This window comes from Mycteria americana, chromosome 2 (assembly GCF_035582795.1).
Source record: "Mycteria americana isolate JAX WOST 10 ecotype Jacksonville Zoo and Gardens chromosome 2, USCA_MyAme_1.0, whole genome shotgun sequence".
Lineage (NCBI taxonomy): Eukaryota > Metazoa > Chordata > Aves > Ciconiiformes > Ciconiidae > Mycteria > Mycteria americana.
In genome coordinates this window covers 157,580,672-157,601,009 of record NC_134366.1, presented here as the reverse complement: position 1 = coordinate 157,601,009, position 20,338 = coordinate 157,580,672, and the positions used below count along the sequence as shown (strand labels likewise).

General features: G+C 36.0%; 1 protein-coding gene across 1 annotated transcript in view; it reads left to right on the top strand.

Annotated features, from left to right (window-relative positions):
- Positions 1 to 20,338, top strand: part of CSMD3 (CUB and Sushi multiple domains 3) — a 774,333-nt gene that overhangs the window by 491,444 nt on the left and 262,551 nt on the right. Inside the window, exons 25-27 of the mRNA XM_075495159.1 lie at positions 2,104 to 2,295; positions 7,043 to 7,169; positions 8,005 to 8,207. Coding sequence (XP_075351274.1) covers positions 2,104 to 2,295; positions 7,043 to 7,169; positions 8,005 to 8,207 — 522 coding nt within the window. The remainder of the gene's footprint in view (positions 1 to 2,103; positions 2,296 to 7,042; positions 7,170 to 8,004; positions 8,208 to 20,338) is intronic.

The window sequence follows — 20,338 nt, the reverse complement described above, 5'->3', positions numbered from 1 at the left end:
CTTCTCCTTGTTGAACTTCCTGAGGTTCATGTCGGCCCATTTCTCCAGCCTGTCAAGGTTGCTCTGGATGGCAGCATGATCCTCTGGCGTACCAGCCACTCCTCCCAGTTTGGAGTTATCAGCAAACTTGATGAGGGTACCAACTGCCCCATCATCCAGATCACCAATGACGATGTTGAGCAAGACTGGACCCAGTATTGACCCCTAGGGCACACCACTAGTTACTGGCCTCCAATTAGACTTCGTGCCACTGATCATCACCCATTGGCCATTTCCTATTTTGGGAAAGACAGCTAATATTTGTTTTGCATGGATGTAGACAATGAAACCTTCCAAAAGTACCATGGGTTTACCCTGATGCTTTTAAGCAGTAAACAAAATCCCCACAAGCTGTAATGAAATATTGTATGTCTTCAGGGACACATTGTGAGCATTCATGCTCCATCACTTGCCTCAAATAGCCAACTATTGCCATGCTAGATCCCCTTCACTATGCCCCTAGCTACCAGGTGCTTCTCCAAAAGGATGCAGTTTTCCCTTTGGTCCTGTTGCCAGAACTGCCAGCACTGTGTGGATAGCTGAAACACACTTAGGGCAGCAAAAATGCTACTCCTACCTATGCTTAGCCAATGGAGTTACGTGTTCACCCTCAAGAGGGAAGTGGTCAGTTAAAAAGACTACTTTGGTGCTGTGTCTATAAGCAGGCCATCCAGAGATGAGGACATCTCAGCGATCAAGGCACATTTTAGCTTCTTTTCACACAGTGTGGTCAACAACTTCCTTAGAAGACCGGAAATTCTAACTGGTTATTAAATATCCAGACTGGCAATATCAAAAAAGGTTCTTCATTTGGGACTCACATTAGCCTCTTTTAGAGCTTCTGCAGTGCAGTCTGTACTGGGAAACAATAGCTTAACTAGGAATGAGAAAAGTTCATCTCGGAGGCTGTGGAGGCTCTTCAGGAGATGAGCCATTTTCAGTAAGACATTGAATGAGCTGAAGGAAGAACTGGGAAGATACAGCATTTGACCTAGGATTTTTTTTCCTTATGTGAGCAAACAGCCTTATCCAACCTGAATCATTTTGTGTGTAAAATAAAATAATGAACATTATTTCAATCAATCAATAGTAATGATTCAGTACCTAAGGAGAGATTGTGAAAAGCTTCCAATTGTTGGCCAGATGGACAAATACTATGTAAATTACTTCACTGAACAATGCAGACATGAAAAACCCTTCATTTGCTCCCATGTCACTTACATATAGGAATATCAATCTGATACAAAGTGCCTTTTTTACCTACAAACAGTTTGAGCTGCATGGTATTGATAAAATACATTTGATTTTGAACAAAGTGAGGTTTCAAGCTGCTTCTCAGTTAATAATAGAAAACTCTATTTGGAATAGAAAATCTTTCTCCCAAATTACAGTTTATGTTTCCCCAAATGTTAATATGCTTCCCTGTTTCTGTATAATGCATAAATCATTTTGTTTCCTTCTTGCTCCACATCTCTTAATTCTCCAAAATGCCCAAATTGTTTGGCTTGAATTCTCCATATTATCATTATCATTGCTTCCTGAATGTAGTTTTTAAATTTACAAACTACTGAATGCAGGATTAGGGTAGGGATTGATGAATATAACGGTATTTCTTTGGTGCCATAGGTGCTATTGTGCCGTTGGTGTTACTGTGCACAATAACAACAAACAAATCTTCTGTGCAATTTTGTTTATGAGCCTTTAAATGTCTATTCACAAACTAGATTGTCATCAAAGTAAATGGACAGTCACTTTAACTGCCATTTTGTAATTTATTTTAGATCATTTTAGAACTGATTGATAATGATAATGAATTTCCTTCTCAGTCGTTAAGTTGACTCTTAGGAAAAATGATGTTATGACACGGTTTGGTTTGCATGCTCTAAGTGAGGGGTATATACAGTTATCCTACTTAGACTGTTTAAAAACAGAGAAGAAACCTTAAAGATGTTGTTACATGAAGTCTTAAAATGTTTGATTTCCATTGGAAAACAGAAAATCTTAATCTCATTAATATATTTATCTGTTTGATTTTGTAACTACAATGTTTTATTCTTACCACAGGTTTTGAGCTTTCACATTGTGAGGACCCAGGTGTGCCCCAGTTTGGATATAAAATCAGTGACCAAGGCCATTTTGCTGGAAGCACTATAATTTATGGATGCAATCCAGGTTATACACTCCATGGAAGTAGCCTTCTAAAGTGTATGACTGGAGAAAGAAGGGCATGGGACTATCCTCTACCATCTTGTATTGGTATTAGACTATTTTATTTTTTATTTTTTTATTTACTTAAACTATTATCTGAATATAAGAAAGAAAAAATTGTAAGGATTGTTAGATCTATGTGAAATCTGATCTGTATGTATACAGATCTATTTACACATACATTTACAGATCTGTCTGCATAAATCTCATCTAAGCCTATGTGAGTGGTTTTGCCTGTTTTAGGTTTAAAAACAAGAGTAATTATTAAACATTTGTGAATACTGAAATTCTTAATATGTGAAATTCAGTTATAGTCAGCAAATAGTCAACATAAAAAGACAGCTTGATCAGAAAGCCAGGACCATATATGTTTTATGAGGGGTTGTAAAACTAGTACTTTTTTTTTCTAATTGTATCTAAATAACATTAAGCTAGAAAACTTTTCATATGTTTACATAAAAATACTATAAAATATATCCAAATAAAAACTTAAAGATACAAAGAGATATAGAGTTTTATTGTATTTTTGTCACTTGGCTTCTGTTATGTTGCTGTGATGAATAACATAATATTATACACTGTATTACAGTATTACAATAACTAGAAGTTGTGCAGGTACCTACAGGCTCAATTTCTTCCATAGGAGAACATAAAGAAGACAAGGCTTAAATATTATAGTAATTTTCTTCCTTTTTCATCTCCTTTTAGAGGAAATTGGGATTGAGTGAGTAGGGGAAGCAAGGAGTGAAATGCACTTTGTGCCTAGATTTAAGTTTGACAGAAAACAATGTACTTTTGCATATCTTTATCAAGACATAAAGCCCATTTAGGAAAAATATGCAACAAATAAGAACTGAACAGCTCTCAGAGTAATAATTAGGGAATAAATGCTTAAATCCCAAATTTGCCTTAACAAATTTCTACATCAGTTAGGATATATGAAACCAAAGAATTAGGGGGAAAGCATGGCATTGGAACATGCAAGTAGCAAATAGGAGGTGTACAAAGAACATATGATGGAAGTTGAAACAAAAAGATCAAATAAAATGTGAAGGTGCCAGAAAGTTGAAATTAAAAGTTTGAACAACAAATTACATTTTCAGTTCCATTAAGCATTAAAAATCATCGGATGTATCACCGTAGTAACACTCAGATATATATACGAGTGAGTTCTTGCTTAGTTTTAAAACAGACCAAGGTATATATGTCTGAAGTTATTCCTTCTTTTTTTTTATTGATTATCTAGATTATGTACTGTGCACTATTTACACTAACTGTGGGACATTCAACTTTCTTATATTCTAAGCAAATATTCAAAACCTCATATAGTTCAAATCTAGAAGGTCTACTGGAAGGGGGTCACTAGAATAGCTCACAGATGGGAGATAAGCACTGTTCTCGTGTGTGCCCTACATGACACAGGCTGTTTGGAGGAAGGTCCCTGGATTTAATTATTCAGCAGTCCCTCTCCAAAATAGACGCATACAGCTCAGAAGGTACAGGTTGGCCACCTTTGGATTAGGAAGTGAGCCAGATCCAGAGCTGATATAAACTAACAAAAAATATCAACAAACTGAAATCCAGAGTTGAATCTGGACCTCTGTTAAAAGTTATGATATGCTGCATATACTCAAAGTATTATATTCTTTTTTGTTTCAGTACTGGTAAACCATCCAACTCAAATCACTGTCTTTCAAAAAAATTACACAAATTAAGCACCTAGGTTTTGCACTGCCACCAGACTCTGTGAAAACTACATTATAATTATTCCAAAATGTTCTGTATAGGTGAAGCTACTTAGAATGTGAATCAATCTGTAGTATAAACTTCTTGAGCTTTAAATTAGTCTTATTCAAAACATATCTATTAGTCTGCTATTCACAGGGAGGTTACTTATCCATCCGGTTCAGAATACCATGTATTTGTATGTATTGCTCTTCCTCCAGCAAACAAAAGTACATAGATGGTGTCTTTTAAATGAACTTAGGAATGATTTATATTGATTTTGTTTATTTCATTTAGGTATTTCTCCATAGCCAAGTAGTAAAACATGTTACTTGCATCCAGAGAGAGTTAACAGGTGTAAAGCTGTTATCTCTATTAGCAGTAGTATCCATCCCAACCTGAGGATTGCATAGATTTGGCTAAATAGATTTTAAAAGAATTTTAATTGAAACAAGTGAGTTTTTTGTATAGACAAGCTTAAGAAATCAAAAAGGTTTTGAATGCCAGTTGTAAATAATGATCTTGAGTTCCACATACCTTCTGGATCACTGCAGAGGCTTTAAAATACTCTTGAAGGGATGCAGTATAAATCCTATGAAATGTCTTAGATATCAGTTGAAGTCTTCCTGGGCTGAAAAATATATAGTAAAAGATTAATGATGTCTTAGTAATGATACAGCATGAGGAAATTGGCTAGAAGAGAACTGGGAAGCAGAAGGGCAATTAAGAAATGCACAAGAAGATCAGTAAGAAAAAGCATGCTCAGGTTAGAAATGTTCCTCAAAGAAAACAACAAAATTGCATCACAACAGTTTTTGTATAGGACTGAGACCTCTTTTAGAAATCTCTTTAATATGTCCAAACAAAAGCATGAGTCTGAATATCTCTTACTCATCCGTGATCAAAACAGTCAGGTTTTGAGACTTTAAATTCAGGAATGGATTAAATAGCAGGATGTGAAGATGAATCAGCAGTAAAACTGTTCTAATATTTCTAGTTTATAGGAATCCTTCTTTCAACATTCACTTTTAGTTAGAATCAGATTGAAATTAAGCTTCTTTGCTATGAACGGAAATTGAAAATAAAGATTGTTTTTGCAACCCTGATGTCCTTTATTTCCAGAATACTTGTTTATGAGTCAGGTAGTTGTATGCACTCAAGTTTCATGCTTACAAGAACTTGGTCCCAGCCCACCACAAGATCTTTTAGGGTCTACAGATTGTTCAGACAAACCTTGAGAATCTGTGAAAACAGTGATGCTTTGCATGAAATATTTTAGGTTGGCATGTACAAATAAAAGTATTTCCTGGATACTTATGAGCAACATGTCAACAGACACTTTAATTTGCTGCTACTATCAGAAATTGGCTTAAAAATGCTACTGTTCTTGTTTTAGTATCATTTTATGGAAGAATGTGACATTGACAAGACAATAGCAAAACTGTTTTCAAGCAGTTGTAGTAATCATAAATCTTAAACATGTCGTAAATGTTACAATACAACATACTATCCACGGAATTTGCAGGAAGAAATGTAGTATAATGTATATTTCCTTTAACTTGACATCCTTAGAAGAATCTTTAGCATTGACACTTGGCAAAATTAAGATTCTTAATTAGGATTGTCTTCATAGTAAGCAATCTGGAGATGTAAGATAAAAAGGGTTTTGCTCTGTTACTCCTGACTGCAACCTGAGAGGATGCTGCTGTCTGAGAAGTCACCACGTGCACAGCTGATTCAGCAACCAGCAAAACTGGGGAGCTGGAACCTTGCTGGAGAGGCAGAAATAAGCCACTGGGGAGAGAGAGAGGGAACCTTCAAAAATCATAATAAAAAAGCAAAGTGGTTATCCTCTGTGAAAATTAGAAATTATAAACTTGTAGTTGTTCAGTGGTCCTGGATGAAATGTAATTAATTTTAAATTTCATTCAGCTTGTCAGTGAGTGATTTTTTTATTTGTAGTGTACTCTATTTATATCCTTACTCTACTGGAAGAATAATAGACTATGCTATCCTTTGAGTTGAATAATTACAAAAGTTTTGTTGGTTTTTTTTTTAAAGAGTATTTAGGAATTAACAGATTGGCAAAGTGCTTAAAAAATATATGAAAGGCCACCTGTCTTCGCAAATTTGCTTTTATTGTGTCAGAAAATCCATAAAGAGTAGCATTTCAATTATATTTCATCACGGAAAACACAGATTATAAGGTAATAAATCTCTCAACTAAATATTTTAGGTGATGTTAAATAAAAATAAAACTGCATTTTAACTATAGCAAGAGATCTAATCAAAGCATTATTTTGGCTTTGCACTTCACAAGAGAGAAAGCATTAGAGGGACTTTAAAAGGAAGGAAAGTGAAATAGGAAGGCTTTAAAGGTCTCAGGGATCTACATTAAAAAAATCAGGTTTTCTCAAAGATTAAGTATTAAGATTATGAAATACTCTGTTTTGCCTAATGACGGGCTGAGGTCATCTAAGAGGGAGCTACTTACCATCTGTTATCCTCTAAGAAATACTATAGCTTCACTGTGAGGACAAGTCTTGAGTAAGAATTTTTACAATTTTTTCTTCCTAGGCTGAAAGGCTGATTTGCTCTCTGAATGGCCTGCTTTTACTTAGTATGTTTCCTCTTTTTTTTTTTTTTAATATCTATTTTATTTTCTACTTACAAATTTCTTTAGTTTTCTTAATTTAATTCTACTGCTTTAGGGTGACATGGTGTTCCTGGTCTCTTTGTTTTTTTTCCTTTTTAAGTAACAATCCATGTTCCTTTCATTATATAATGGTAAGTTTTCTAATTATTATGTTGCGTTCAAAATTATTAGAAAAACATAGGTGCCAAAGGAAAGTACAGAAATATTCAAATAAAACCACATTTACAGGTTCCTTTCCCAAGGCACTTCAAGTCCTTAAATGTTGTCTTACAAACTTAGGGCATACAGTCAGGTTAGTTGTGTTACTTATTCAGCAAGAGAGTAGATGTATAAATTGATTGCTCAGATCAGTAGCTGGAAGACAGTCTGTAATGAATTAAAAGTAACACATTACGTAATGTTGTTTTTTATTAGCTGAATGTGGAGGCCGTTTTAAAGGAGAATCATCAGGAAGAATCTTATCTCCTGGCTATCCTTTTCCGTATGACAACAATCTGCGTTGCATGTGGGTGATTGAAGTAGACCCAGGAAATATTGTCAGGTACTGAAAACAAATCTTACAATTATAACAAATCTTTTTGATTATATCATAGCCAAATCTTCCCTGTACAGTGGAGAAAAAAAGGGATTTAGGATTTAAAATTTAAGAGGAAGCTCAAGGCCAGTCTTTTTGGCATTCTAAGTTTGAATATGTAGGTTTGTGTTGAAACTGTGTATTTTTCAATAAACATTGTCTGATGAAGATCAAGCTTTAAAATAGGTTATAATTTTGTGAAACTCATGAATTTTAAACCAATTCATATAGGTATATTTTCAAAGATATACACAAACTAGAACTGTTAACTGGAAATCTGATTAAAAATACCTAATACTAATGCTATTTTAATGGCAAAGTTATAAGACTGAATATGTAAAAAGTGCTGGAGTCAGCAGAACTGATTAGTGGAAGAGTCTACATTTTTAAAAAAAACCTGCATTTTAGTAGTTCTTTTTAGTTAGACATTTATTCACACTATATCACTAATTGCATGAGTTTACAGTTCTAGTTAATTTGTTTTGATGAGACTATGATACCTAATATTGTCTTAAGAAAAACAAAACTATTTTCTGAAAAGGTTGTGTGGATACTTACATACTATTTGAATGGCTAAAGTAATATATTATTTCATGGTAGACAAATTCAAATATTGTTAGGTTTCTTCTTTCAAATACATTTTTGTATTGGGCTTTTATGCATCCAAAGGTAAAGGTGTGAAACATTATGGAAAATCATCCTTGGAAATCAAAGTTTATTTGCTTTTTAGGTTTAGTTTATTGCTAAAGATATGTTGTTGAATAATATAAAAGCTGACAATAAAATCATGGTATTCTTACAGCCTCCAGTTTCTTGCTTTTGATACTGAGGCATCCCATGACATTCTACGAGTTTGGGATGGTCCACCTGAGAATGAGATGCTACTCAAAGAAATTAGTGGATCCCTTGTTCCTGAAGGCATTCACAGTACACTCAACGTAGTAACTATCCAGTTTGACACAGATTTTTATATCAGCAAATCTGGATTTGCCATACAGTTTTCAAGTAAGTTGACAAATTTAATTTTTATTTTTTTATAAGGTAGTTCACTCACAGTTGAATCAGTGACAACATTTCTGACTTTGTTAGGGAAAGAACTAGCCCATTCTTACAGATTTGTTGTAAAGCTATATTTTTATCTTAAAAAAAAAAAAAATCATGTCCTTTGCTAGTTTGGCTTTGTTTCAAGGGCAGCTGGGGCAGTGCCAGAATGCTCATAATTATGACTAGTGTTTTTCACAAAGGAGGTGATGTAGGCATGTTACAGGCTTCATCCTTTTCTAATCAATAAGTGTTTCTGCTTTCAGAGACATCTGTGCAGAGTTTTCATTCCTGCTGCGCTTGTATAGGATGAAACGGGAAATAGCACTACAGGAACAGCAGTGTCCTTCTCCCTTTTGCCTTCTGGTGCTCTTTTGTCTTATTGCAGGCAGCATGATGACAAATCTAAACAGTTACTTAACTGTTATTAAATCCTTTTAGACATTTTTAGTGCTGAAAAAGAAGAAATCATCAAGTGAGGTCCATTTTGACCTTTTTTTCTGGTCAGTGAAATTTATATATATTTTTTCAAGATTAGCAAGATCTGTTTTAATATTATCATTTTGTTTAGCAGTAGCAATGTTTCTAACGTGGGTTGACACAGAGACTCTTAATGATAACATTATTTACCTTGTTGTGCTTCCTGTGGTTGGTTGTTGTATTAGCCCTTGTTTTCCCCTACCCTCATTCTTTCTATTTGTATGACAAATACACATGTGCACACAGTAATTTGAAAGAACAATGAAGTATGTGAATGAGAGGACAAAGTAAAACATGTTTAATTTGTAGTGAAGGAGTGCCTCTGCTACATCTGCTGGTTTTTGAAGCCATGAATAGAGGTTTTAATTTCTTGGCTCCAAGACATTTTTGCTATTTTACCACCTTACCCCCTTCCAAAGCCTGTCTGGGAGAGTCTCATATATCTGCTTTCCAACCTCAGACATGTTCCTTTATTTAATGTCAAGGCCAAAAAGGGAGTGGGGAGAGCATTATGCACTGAACTTATTCAGGTAATCATTTAGGGTGAGTGGAAAAAGAGATTGATGCAGACTAAGAATGGAGTTGCAAGGAAAAATGGATAGGACATGGGGGTGAAGCCATAAAGCAACTACTGATGTGCTTCCAGTGCTTTACCTGAAAAGAGGTTTTAGAGTTTCATCTGAAAGAAGAGGTATTTTATTTAATTCTCCATGCTCTTCAGTCTGTTGAGATCTAATGACAACAGTTTAAAGGATCCATGAACTGTTACTGCCTCAGCATTTCTCTTACTCTTCAGTCCAAGTTCACAAAATCACTCATCCTTCTCAAATACTTGATGTTGCACAGTTTGGGTATATATTCCTTATTAGAATCAGAGAGATTCTTTTTTTTCCCTAAGTTAAGATTTTAAAAATAATGTATAAATAGCTACACAACCTGAATTACACTGTTGCTGTATTGACATATTTTTTTCACTAACCAGGAAAGAAATATATTTGAGGAGGTGGAGGAAAGAGAAAGATAATTCTGTGCAACTTTGTTTCAAGCTTTCATATACTTTCTTTGAGTATATAATGTTGTCTGGGTGAAACAGATGGTGTCTGCATACTTCAGCTGCAGTGTAATTAACAAACAGAAAGCTCACACAGGGGAGGTATCTGCTTTTACTTTCCTCTTGCCATTTCATGAAATTGGCTATGAGTATTTAACTGGATTATTGGCCCTTTTACCTCAAGAGGAATGTTATTCAATGACAACAGATATTTTATGTTCAAACCTTTTTAAGGCCTTGAATGCTTTTTTTTTTTAATAATATTTTCTTAATCTTTAAACTAAAAATCTGTTTCTAAAAAGTGGATTAACCTTCTTATCAGTTCCTTACAATTTTTTATCTCATTTTATCAACTGTTCATACGCAATTCTGCATCTGTCATTTATGTAATGAGTGAAAATGTTCACCATTGATAATGTGGTATAGTTTGAATTTGACTCCTTTACAAATCATCCAATATATACAGAAAATTAATTTGTATCTGGTAACATAAATTACAGGTGAGATAGCATCCTTCACCAAATTAAAGGGGGGTGTGTGAAGCCTAGAGAAGCTGAAATGTTATATAAATAGTAGAAAGAAAACTGTAATTTAATTAGTATCAGGCATTACATCTGGTACTATTAGAATTGTCTCTATCTAGGGCTGCCCAAGACAATCCTTTACAAGGCATCAAAGTTGTTAATAATTTTGTAAAATTTAGGGTATAGGAAGGAGAAGGGAATCAAAATGAGATTTTCTTGCCCATTGCCTCAATTAGCCTGGGTTGATTCTTTTTGTTTGCTTGCCTTTTTGGGGAGAAAAAAAAATATGGGATTTTGTTATCTGAAATAGAACTGTTTCCATGATTTTAACATTCATAATATCTTTCTGTAAGTAAATAACATGAAGGAAACTATTTATTTTATGCTGAACTTCTAAGGAATACTGAAGACTTTTTTATGGTTGACAAGGATAAACTTTCTAAGTTAGTAAAATTGTGCATTACCCTGAGAGAAGAGAAAGTGATGGATTTGGGATGAAATTAGGGAGCTCAGCCTGCTCATGCTTCTGTACTTTCCACCACCATCAAATATCTAGGCCTACTGAAAGTACAGCTTGTTTTATACTCTAATGTAAACAAAGAAATTAATGCCACTGCTCATGACTTCACATCTCATCACTGGGCAGAGCAGACCTTTGGTCTAGTATTGTCTTTGATGTATAGGGTATCATTTTCTTGTTGGACATCTGCAAACCATGACTATGGAATCTCTTCATATAAACTTTAAAATTTTTCACTTTCTGCAGTCTCCTTTCAGATGACAGTGAAGGAATAAAATACAAAGAAGAGCCCACAAAGCCTGAAAAACAAAATACAAAAAGTTGTGTAATAAAGCAGAATATTTAAAAAACTTTGTATATACACGTAAAGGAAAAATAAGAACCTCTGGGAATTCAACAGTAGGATTGCAATATGAGGATTTGGGAACATGTCTAAATGGGAAGAACAGACTGAATAATGTAGCTAGAGAACAGGTGCTAGAGGTCTTCCCTTAAATTAGGAGAAGAGCGAAAGGTTCACAACAGACCACAAGCAATATGCAAACAGCAAGTACCTGTTACAGCATATTTTCTCTGAACTGTCAGAAACAGAGCATGAAGAGCCCAATACATACTGGAAAAACACCAGTGAAATCAACAGTAACTTCATTTGGTCAGTAAATTCTGCACAAAATAGAAAATTAGACCTTCAAGAAAAGTGAAGGAGAAAGAGAAAGTAAGACGTGTATTTGCCAGAGACACAATCTCTATATCTCAGGGTCAGACAGAAGTATTAAGCATAATGAAACATTTTCTTCAGCTGACATTGCTTCACGCCACCAAGCTGAAAGCAGTAGCTGAGAGAGGAAAAGACAGAGAAAGAGAACTGAAAAAACAGTGAGAATATTAAAGTGCAAAAAAAATGGGTGATAACAATTGTGTGTGCTTAAAATAATCTTTTTAGTCCCTTTAATACATGTGAAGTGTGTAATATCAGTTCAGAACCTAGCGAAGTTGATGAAATTATTTCCCTAGATTTCAAGAACCTTTGAATCTGGTATTACAGGGAAGTTTCCTCTCTGCTAGCTTTAACAGATCAGGTGCCATTTATCATTTATGCAGAAAGGAAGAATCTGTATTCATCTTTCACAGGCCGTTATTTCACTGTTAATAGCTGCACTACTGAGTCACTCAGCATTACAGGCTGCATTCTGCTTAGGCCTAAGTGTGCAGTCACATTTCTGACTAATTAAACAGCACAAAATATAGACCATTTTTGGAGCATTATAAGGCAGCCAGTGCAGAACTAACATGTAAACATGTTTTGAGTATTTGGGATTTTTTTGGTAAATAGATGCTCTAGCAGTATTTTATATAATGTGACAGCAATTTCTTATATAACAGAATATGCCTTAAAATGCTTGGATTTACTCTACTGTCAAACTACAGCTCTCCCTCCTTATTTTAAGACTGGGTGAATAGCCCTTTGGAGTTACTTGTCTCTATAGACTACAGAAAAAGCCTAGAAAATTTGTGTCAGATACCTACCTGGATGGCTTAAGTTTGGAAATATTAATTTCCAGTCTAGAATTATAATGCATGATATCGCTTACTTTGATTACATTTAATGATTAAATACCTACAGGTCAGCTTTCTGTATTTATGTTTGTGCTGGTTTAATAGCCATACTGTCTTCTAAATGTCCTGTGTTCGATTTTTTTGTTTGGTTGGTTGGTTGATTGTTTTCGTTGTTGGCAGGGGGGGTGTTTGGGGTTTTTCTTGGGGGGAGGGGATTTTTTTGTTTTAAGAAAGACATATTCACCACAGTATCATTTAGGAAGATTTTTTGACACTGAACACCCTCTTGGTTTTTTTTTCTTTTCTCCTGTTTTCCAGTAACAGAGATCTCTACTTCTGGCATGTTTAACCTGAAGGTGGTTTGAGAATGGATTTGGGGAATGTAACTGTTTTCTTTCTCAAAGTGCTGTTTACTAGCACTGCTGTTATAGGGATCACTTCCTAACATAACTTCTTCACTTTTCTGAAGTCAGTAAGATAAGATTTATTCTTCCTCGTGTCTATTCCATAGCAGAACCAGCTTTTCATCTAAAATGTTTTCATACTCTGGTTTGCTAATTTCTTTCAACTTTGAGAGGAGTCCTTTGGATTTAGAGATTTCAGGATGACTATTTTCCTATCAGAAATAACTGTGAATTTTCACACTTCTAAATTTAGCCCAGTGTTTTTGTTTTGGTTTTGCTGGGGATGGTGGTGTGTGTTTTCTTGGGTTTCTTTGTTCGTGTGTGGTTTTTTTGTGGTTTTATTTTGTTTTGTTTTTGGCATGGAGAGACTTAAAAGAAAGAAGCCATTCAATAACTTTCAGTTCCTTCTATCAGCTGTTGCCTATCCTCTAAGTAGCAGATATTAGTAACAGGAATAACCACTTATGGGTCTTTCAATGGCAAAAATGTCATTGCTGTCACAGGTTTATAAATGACATTAACTGTTCAATAGCTATTATCTCTTAGTTCAGTAGCATATAGGGTATGTGTATTTTATGCAGGCAAATACTACGAGTTAATGCTTCCATGTAAAATGCCCTGGTAATGGCTTGTAGCTAGAGAGACCTGGAGTTACGGTATGGATAGCTGAAAGCAGAACAGAAGTATTGAAAGAAACAGGTTAATTTAAAAGTACTTTTGAAATTATAAATAAATAGATAGTTCTCTTGGTCATGTCACCATAAAAATAACTTATTTTAATTATATTGAAGATTGAACTTCCTTAATTTAAACCCCATGCAACATAGTTTGGCCAAACCCTTGTGACTTACATCAATGCAAAGCCTACTCACTTGCCCTAAATTTACAGATGTAGAGTTTAAAATAGACTTTGTCTGACTTGTGACATGGCATTTCAGAGAGCTCAAGCTGGCAGTGCTCAAATTGGGAATGTCATGTCTCAGATTAATGTTTTAAGTTTGTATTTCAGTTTCATATTTGTTGTATCTATTCTTTGAATCTGAAAAATCTACTGGTAATTTTTCTGTTAGAGCAATACAAAATTGAACTGTACTTTAGGTTTCTTGGATAAAATTTGTAATTCTGGTGGGTCATTTTACTTGCAAACAAAATCCATTGCAGATCTTTATAATTGTCTATAAAACAAAATAAATTTGCAAGTGCAAAAATATCTTTATGTGGAATCATAATGTTATAAATGAAACTACTTTTCTATTTCAGAAAAGGTTCTCTTTAACTTAAACAATTTTTCCTCTTTGGTTAATCCAATCTCTTTCATTAAATTCTTAATGAAATTATTTAATTTAATTTCATTAAATTCTTAATTTCAGTCTTCTATATATGACTGTGGAAGACAATTATTTGTAGACTGGTAACTTCAGGTACTGGCTGGACATATTCCGACATGCAGTCTGAGACAGAATTCATTTACATAGAGGAGTTTTAAAACCTTGCAAAAGAAAATGAAAATAAGAATCAGATGTCTATTCTTTATATTCCTGTTGTTGTTTTGGGAAGATGTAATCTGTATAATGAGACTAAAGAAAACAGAAGCTGTTTTCTGACAGTGTTCTGTAGCTTTTTGCAAGTGACCATAGTATAATGCTTTCCTAAATCAAAAATTTGAGTTATCTTAACAAACATGAGAGTAATGACATTCAACTGTATGGGCAGAATGTTACCAAAAAATGAGCCCAATTCTGTATCATTCCCAAACTCTTCAATTATAGTACCAAAAAAATTAAAGCAATAAGTAAAAAAACCATGAATACTTCAGACAGATTAAACACTTTCTTACTTTACCAGGTGTCAGGAGCTCCAAACTTGGCCCTATCTTTAAGAACTCCCAAAATATTAATAGGGTTTTGAAACTGTAAGGCTATAATGCATATATACAATTTGTGATACTAAAAGACAAACTAGAAAATTTAATTTTTAAGATAGGAGCAATCTCCCCCTCTCTTCAGAGGATTTCAGTTCACCCAGAGTGCAAAATCAAGGACAAGGCAAAACAGCAGTGCTGTTTTCTGTTGCACAACTGTGTCCTTAACAGTTGCAACAGAACAGGTTGCATACTATTCTGTAAAAATCAAGTTAAACAGATGTATTTTCACTCAGATCATCTTAATGATCTTTTCAGTAGAAATGGTATTAAAAAACAGGTGAATATTGGTAAGATTTTTGAATGCATGAGTAGCCTTTGTGTGTGGTCCAAGATCCTGGTGATTGCTTCTTTCTGAGAAGCTATTTCTATCTCCCTGTATTCATGTACACAAATTAAAAAATATGCCATCTGAAATAGGGATAGATCTGGTATAAAAAGCTTAAAAAACCCTATAGTTCAAAAAAACCCCAAACCCCAAACATGCAATCTAAATGAAATTAAGATTTTCAAAACACTTCTCCCCAGCTGGAATGCACTGCCAGCATGATTACATATTGTCACAGTATCCATTTTCTACTGAGTTCCAGCAATTATCTGAAACCATATGTCAATTAATTTATTTGGGGCTGGGTTTCATACCCAGTGCCAAAGCTATGAGCAAATGCTTAAGGGATAGTATATGTTCAGAACTGAAGAGTTCATATTTATGGACAAAGAGATCTACTTATGAACTGGGAAAAAATAGCTCATAGGGTTGTCCAATAAGACATGATAAGAGCAGTGTAATACTTCAGATAGTTTTAACAAAATGCATTTTAACAACTAAAGTCAATTGACAACAACAAAAACAATAAGAAAAAAAGAAAATTAGTTTATCTCATTAAACCTGTGTCTGTTATCTCCCTAAGAACTAAAATATATCTGACAGTAAAATCAGATAAAGTCCCTTAGAAAAGACCTTGATCACAGAATCACAGAATCACAGAATCATATAGGTTGGAAAAGACCTTTAAGATCATCGAGTCCAACCATAAACCTAACACTGCCAAAACCACCACTACACCATGTCTCTAAGCACCTCATCCAAATGTCTTTTAAATACCTCCAGGGATGGCGACTCAACCACTTCCCTGGGCAGCCTGTTCCAAGGCTTGATAACCCTCTCGGTGAAGAAAAATTTCCTAATAGCCAGTCTAAACCTCCCCTGGTGCAACTTGAGGCCATTTCCTCTTGTCCTATCACTTGTTACCTGGGAGAAGAGACTGACCCCACCTCTCTACACCCTCCTTTCAGGTAGTTGAAGAGAGCGATAAGGTCTCCTCTCAGCCTCCTTTTCTCCAGGCTAAACAGTCCCAGTTCCCTCAGCCACTCCTCATCAGACTTCTGCTCCAGACCCTTCACCAGCTTCGTTGCCCTTCTCTGCACACGCTCCAGCACCTCAATGTCCCTCTTGTAGTGGGGGGCCCAAAACTGAACACAGTATTCGAGGTGCGGCCTCACCAGTGCCGAGTACAGGGGCACAATCACTTCCCTAGTCCTGCTGGCCACACTATTGCTGATACAAGCCAGGATGCCATTGGCTTTCTCGGCCACCTGGGCACACTGCTGGCTCATATTCAGGTGGCTGTCAACAAACACCCCCAGGTCCTTCTCTGCCAGGCAGCTTTCCAGCCACTCTTCCCCAAGCCTGTAGCGTTGCATGGGGTTGCTGTGGCCCAAGTGCAGGACCTTGCACTTGGCCTTGTTAAACCTCATACAATTCACCCCAGCCCACCGATCCAGCCTGTCCAGGTCCCTCTGCAGAGCCTGCCTACCCTCCAGCAGATCAACACTCCCACACAACTTGGTGTCGTCTGCAAACTTACTGAGAGTGCACTCGATCCCTTCATCCAGATCATTGATAAAGATGTTAAACAGAACTGGCCCCAACACCGAGCCCTGGGGAACACCGCTTGTGACCGGCCGCCAACCGGAGTAAACTCCATTCACCACCACTCTTTGGGCCCGGCCGTGGGGATCTCCACTGTTCCCCCCACAAAAAAGATGTAAGACTATACCAGGTTATGATATACAACACTTTTAAAACAAGTTCAGTTAACAATTGCTACTAAATACTTTTGATCGATAATCAGTAGAATGCATAAAATAATCTGGATACAAATTCTGAATACAGTAGCCATGAAATAACATTTAAGTATGCGGTTGGCCAAGTAGTCTGTGTCTTCCAACTTGAGTTACCAGGAAAGCATTCTAAAACTTATCATTACTGGTCATACCAACCATTGCTGTTGGAAACACAGAAGTATAAATCTCCAGGTTTCATAAAGAATCATATGCAGTACAAAACAAAACCAAAGTGATGAATATTTAATAACATGGGACTTGGCATCTGTGGTAACCACGAATTTGTGATGTCTTTCAGAACTACCTCTATTGCTGAGCCTTCTTTGAAAATCTAACAGGTGAATCTACACTGATTAAACTATGTATGGAGTGAATTTCTAATGAGCTCCAATACACACCAAATATATATAAGGGTTTAACTAAAAAACCATGAATATGTGGCAGGAGAAAGATGTAAACACAAACCAGACAGATGTTTCTTTTTCTTTTTTTTGCAAGGCCCTGGCCAAATTTACTTTTTTGTCTTGTTTTGTTTTGCTTTCCCCAAAATGACTAATAACTCTCCTACATGTCAAATAAAATTATTAAAATAAAGTGTGTTTCGATAGCTAAGAATAAGATCCTTGAAGCCAACTCTATGCACAGAAATTTAAGTAATTATTTAAGTCTTTCTATGAGCAGCAAATTCAGTAAAACATTTTTTAAAACTGAGATTTTTCCACCTTTTTAAAACTTAATTTGTTTGTGTCTTCTTTCAAAGTTTCCTAAAGTAAATAGTCTTTCTCTATGTCAGGGTCCTGAGTGCACTAAACAGGTCCTACTGGCCCTGAGCATCCTCAACTGGTTACCCTCTTACCCCCTGCCCAGGAGCCCCATTTCAGCTCAAGCACAAGGCTCCTGAGCAATGCTGTAGGAGTGCTGATCTCCAGCCCTGTGGATGGACCCCTTGGACCTACGCTGTGGGGAGCTTCGCTCCTGTACAGACCCTATGCCCTATGCTGTAGAGAGCTTGGCTCCTGGATGGACTGCAAGCCAGTCATATCCCTGGATTATATTGCCTGATTTAGTAGTCATTTTCAGAGGGTAGGTGCTTTTCCCCAAAATCCCTCCCATTTCCCACTTGTCATGTGTATACTTAGAGCATAGTATGTCATGGGGGTTACCAGGCATGGCTTTACTTTCTATTTTTGGTAATAATTGCCTTCAAAAGATTGCTAGTCAGGTTCACCTCTAATGCTTTTTTGCAGGGTGAGATCTCTGAGAAAACTTTGTACTCAATTTATGTGTGGGTGTGGGTGCATGAACCTGTGCATGTGCCCACATATAATGCAACAGAAGTTTAAGAGAACAATACCACACAAAGACCTTACTGGTTATTTATTATCAGGATATTATTACCAAAATGGGAATATTATTTGTTATACACTGGGAAACAGGGAAAGAAAAAAAAAAACCACCACCAACAAAAAAAGCCATTACCTTGTAAAGAACCTTGCAACAGTCTCCAGCGTTGTTGCGGATGAGTGATTTAGATCGCTTAAAAAAAATCACCATCAAAGGTATTAGCAAAAGTGGTTTTAATACTATGTTGTAAAAGTGCGACTTAACAAAAGGTTGATGGCAAGGTTCACTCTATTAATTACTGCATGGAAGAAACATACAAAGGAAAATTGGGTTACACTGGAGTTAGAATGCTTCACAGAGAGACCGGGGATACAAAAGGGTATGGAGGACCCTCCCGTTGAGTCATGAGGTTCAGAGTGGACTCTCTTGCTTTCTGAACTCCTGATGGAGCTTAGGTGTGGCTAGGTCCAATCTTAGTCTCAGACTTGGACAACGGTTTATGTCTAAGGGATCATATACACAAAATTTATCAATTCAGCATGCAATCAAAGTTACCAAGACAAAATCAAAGTTACCATACTACAAGGTTATGCACAATATTGCTCGCTTACCAAAGATCTGCTGTTGGTAAAAGGTCTCTCTGCCTCGAGGAGCAACCTTGAGAGGTGTCCCAGCTCAAGGGGAGATCACGGCCATGCAGCCACGCTGCCTAGCAGGGAGAGCTCAAAGAAGGCTCACTTAGGCTGTCATATTAATGGGATAAAGTGATTGGCTCATAGTCAAATCACAGGCGATGGAAAGGTAGGCAAGAGACTCCTTGTACCCACAACTTTCTTTGTTCCTTGATAAATTAATCTTGGAAAAGCCACCATTTATGCATTAATCACATGATCAGTGTTCCAGACTCATATGTATTGATGTTTACTGTGTCACTCTGTTTCTTTGTGGGTTTTCGGAGAACAGGTCAAAACTAGAGGAGTTCTTGGCCCAGCTACACCTCAGGCCTTTACCTCCTTTGGAGCCTGTACCAAACTACTGCTAGTTTGGTCAACGGGTCAAGCACATCTGTCACACTCCACCCCACGACTACAGTCAATCCACTTCATCAACTCACAGAGTGGTAGTACGGTTACCTCTTGCCTCTATGTCATAAATATGTGGCGTGTTGCAGATCAGTGGTAAGAGTCCAATTATTTGATAAGATGTCTAGTTTAAGTGTCAGAATTAATGTTAGTTATATACCATGTTGGCACACTTGCAGATCCATGGTAAACAAACATTTTTAGTATAAAATATCGCTATTAATTTCATTTTGTACATTATTGGGTGATTTCACATGATGAACAGGAGTATTTGCTTTGTTATGTACCAAATCTTTACATACAGAAGGATTATAAGTAATAAGCATAATAATGTTAGAGCTAATAAAATCACAACCGGATGAAGCATTTGATTCAAAGTTCCTGTTGCTGTCAGTGACCATCCAAATATGGTATCTCACCAATGATGTTCTCCATCCTTTTTTACTCTTTCCAGAACATAGTATATTTCTTTTGCATCATGATGAACTGTAACCAGGGTTCTTTTTCCACTGTCTTGAACTTGTTTCAGCAATTGGTAGAGATCACCATGCTGTAATAGCTTTCTTAACAATGTAAGATTCATTCCAATGGGGGTAGGCAATAAATCTTGATACACTATAGAGTTAGATTGTAGCAATTGGTGGGTTGTGACAGGAGCTGAATAGTTGAAGTCACATGCCATAATTTTGGTAAAATGACAAATACAGGTATTTGAGTGATTATATATCCCTGTAGTGGTGGTGTTTATAAATATAGAATCACAAAGGGTTCTCATATAAAGACATCTGTTTCCAACATATATAAGTACAATTTTAAGGGTTTCATCAGGATGTATTTCAAAATGACAAAACATTTTGCTCAGTGTCAAGACAAATGTCTTGGGTCTTAATAGTATTACTTTCACAAATAAATTCCTGTTGTTCTTGTACAACACATGAATCAACATCGACAGTTTGCCATTTGTTTCCATTTTGTTGGGCCCATACTCTATGTTCTAACAGATAGAGGACAGTTCCATTGTGATTCAGTCCCAGCGCAATGATTGAGTATATGGTGTACACCGAAGCATTGCATATTGTCAGAAC